This window comes from Gossypium hirsutum, chromosome D11 (genome assembly GCF_007990345.1).
Source record: "Gossypium hirsutum isolate 1008001.06 chromosome D11, Gossypium_hirsutum_v2.1, whole genome shotgun sequence".
NCBI classification, from domain to species: Eukaryota; Viridiplantae; Streptophyta; class Magnoliopsida; order Malvales; family Malvaceae; genus Gossypium; species Gossypium hirsutum.
Window position 1 is genome coordinate 36,282,690 of NC_053447.1, and position 3,135 is coordinate 36,285,824.

The 3,135-nt window shown below is 35.1% G+C and overlaps 1 protein-coding gene across 2 annotated transcripts; it reads right to left on the reverse strand.

The window, feature by feature from the left end:
• Positions 1-659: 659 nt before the first annotated feature.
• LOC107913689 (probable trehalose-phosphate phosphatase J) lies at positions 660-2,934 on the reverse strand. 2 transcript variants are annotated; one of them, XM_016842348.2, is made up of 9 exons: positions 2,774-2,934; positions 2,395-2,573; positions 2,169-2,309; positions 1,999-2,070; positions 1,648-1,899; positions 1,413-1,560; positions 1,252-1,322; positions 1,062-1,154; positions 660-981 (listed from the first exon to the last, which is right to left on the reverse strand). In XM_016842348.2, the coding sequence occupies exons 1-9, from the start codon at positions 2,775-2,777 to the stop codon at positions 925-927; spliced, it is 1,017 nt and encodes a 338-aa protein (XP_016697837.1). In that variant the 5' UTR covers positions 2,778-2,934; the 3' UTR covers positions 660-924. The 2 variants fall into 2 exon arrangements, with proteins under 2 accessions (XP_016697837.1, XP_016697836.1); XM_016842347.2 differs by having other exon boundaries at positions 2,395-2,666; positions 2,774-2,932.
• Positions 2,935-3,135: the final 201 nt, after the last annotated feature.

The window sequence follows — 3,135 nt, forward strand, 5'->3', positions numbered from 1 at the left end:
TCACTTTCAAGAGACTAAATCTTCTCCACCCTCAGTTAGTCCTTTTACAGTGTCCATTCAGTTAAATACCAAACTGTCTGTCCGCTAATGAAGTGACAAAGGCAGCATTCTTTATAGAAAAAATTTAAAAAAAAAATGAACTTATTCACAGACAAGGTTGGATAATAGCTGAGAAATTTGGCCCAAAAAGGAAATTAGATTAAAGTTAAAAGCACAAGCATAAGCATAGGCTTAGCTTTTTATTTTGAGTTAACAAAAACAAAAGCAATAACTTAAAATTAAATTTGCAGATGCATATGCTGAGTACCTGAAATTTAAGTGTTAAGTAGCGCATCAGACTTTTTAAATCAATTTTCAATGAATATGCTTAATATTATAATTCCCTTCCACGAGAAAACTTTATATTCATCAATATAGTGAAAATGAGATAGTTTTGTTTTTTATGTTATTCGTATTCAAGTGTTATCGTCCAATGTAAGTAAACATTAGATATGAGTATGTTCAATCAGTTTTTAGACTTGACATTATAATTGCTGAATCATTTCTCAATACTTATATTTGAATATATATCCAACATAAATATTTAAAAGATTAAATGAAGAACCAAAGCAACGTAAACTTTGCTTTTGTTAATAAGAGGGATAAAGAGAGAAACAAGGAGAGTAACATTTCTATGCATAATAGACGAATTATGAAGCTACAAGTCATTACCCTTGTACCATGCTAGTTACAAGATGTGCAAGGCCTTCAAGCCTAGAGATACAATACATGTATTATATATATATATATTCTTTTTTTTTTCTTGTTCATTTTTCTTTATCTTGAACAAGAATTTACTACATAATCTCGTCCCAACCCTTTATATTTCCGTTTGCTAGGGTGGACAAATATTTTTCCATATCTTCCTAATTTTTAAATTTTGGATTAAGCTCCCATAGATAATTGTTTCCATTCAACCAGACGCTGTAAAAAATCCATAACCTGCAAGAAAGGAAAGATTATGATCAAGTTACCAAAACAAAAATAAAATAATACTTGTTTGTGCTAGTTTTGGAACTTACCTCATCTGGTTCTTGTAAAGAATATGATGCATTGGTGTCTTTGGGGTACTTTGAGACAAGAATTCCGAAACCTTGTCCTCTGTCTCTCAATATCTAATAACAATGGGAAAAAAACACAACTGTTAGCACAAGATCTACAAGTTTAATAAAGCAAAGACATGCCTTGCCCTTAATTTTGAGCATTGGATACCTTAAATGCATCTTCATCTGTGCGATCATCTCCGATATAGACAGGGAAAACATCAGTACAGTTAGCGAATCCTATAAAAAGATGTTTATAATAACTGTTAGTACACATACTCCCGTCAATACATCAAATATTATTTATATTTAAAAAAAAAAACAACTTACCAAGAGATTCTAATAAAATTTCAAGGGCTTTCCCTTTGTCCCATTTAATAGTAGGACGGATTTCAAGAACCTTTCTACCTTGAGTTAGTCGTAGCTTGGGGTACTCCTTTAAAACTGAATTAACCTGTTGTGCCAGTTCACTCCATTTCTGTTGTTTTGAAGCAAAGGGTCAAGTGCCAATAAAATAGTCGGAATAATTCTAAGTTAATAATAGTAATTTGGCTTTTTTTATTACCTTTTCATCAACACAACGGAAGTGTACAGAGAGACAGAACTTGTTGTTCTCCACCTTAGCTCCTGGAGTTGATTTGGTGGTCTCAACCAATTGTTTGTAAACCTCGTCAATCATGGGAAGAAATTCATTTGCTGGTTGGAAAAGAACATGTTCTGTCACTTTGTCAGTTTTGGAACGTTTCTTTGGCCCTTTAATGTCCATGCCATGACTTCCAGCGTAGTACAGTTCAGCTAATTTCACAAATTTATACACCTACAATTTTGCAAAAAAAAATGAAAAAATATATTCAAGTTCGGGGGAAAAAAGTTGGGCGTTTTTTTTTAGAATAAAATTTGTGGCCTGGAAATGTACCTTGTCTCTGCATCTGCCACTAACTATGGCAGTAGGAAAACACTTTGCTAGCTTTCTCACTGTCCTTCTCATCTGGTGTACATAAGCATGAAAAAGTTAAGTATTGATGAAAATACCCAAAAGGGTTATACAAAGGTTAACCATAGTTTTATATAAGACAAATAGGCAACCTTGTTGGACATGAAAGCTCGATCTGGATCCTCAACAATTGGTGAAAGTGTGCCATCGTAGTCCAGAAACATTACTATTTGTTTCCCTTTCGATGCATCTATTATCTGCTCAAACATCTCCAGGGCAGATGGATGGTGTAGCTACAAAACAAATCAGAATCTTTGTTGGGTTGAAGAAAGAGCAAACCCACTTTTTGTTGAAGGGTTGAATAGCTTTAGAACTTACATTCCAGGAACCTTGATCATTAGGTGTGGATTTTTTATGAGTTGGTGAAGAAGCTCTCATGGAATCAACCCATACACTAGCTCTTGCCCCAGCATTGATTTCAAGGTTGTGCAGCAACCTCTTTGTTGAAATGGAGATATAACCATGAGGTGCTGGCGGCTTTTGAGCTGATACTGTCACTGTGATTGACATGTTGAGGACAGATTTTGCATCAGTCATTATATTTTGACCACCACCACCCATATTCTTTGCTCTCTCTTCTAAGAAACTCACTATAACAAAACAAAGCATTTTTAGTAAAAAGCTACCTTAAAAACTAAAAAGTCCACAGTTCTCAATAGGTCCCCAAAATACAGAATAACAACAATAAAGAACTTACCCATTTGTGGATATTATGGCGTCTAAAAAGAACCAAGTGTTAAGATGTTAATGTGAAGGTAAAGAGGAGGAGGAGGAGGAGGAGATTTGAAACAGAGGAGTATACAGAGTACTCAAAGGAAGAATAGGCAGAGAAATATGAAGAAGAGAATGTATGTGAGAGAGACAGAAGGGGATTGAAAGCCCATTTTATAGCAAACCAGACACAAAGCGACGAAACAAACTAACTATGCCTCTCTCCTAAATGTGGGACCCACCGTCCTCCATGACCATATCCTGAGTTTTTGCTTTAAGGGGCTCCACCGCCACGTGGTCCCACAATCCAAATCCCATGCCTTTGTTGAAACAGCCGTCTTTAGCCTT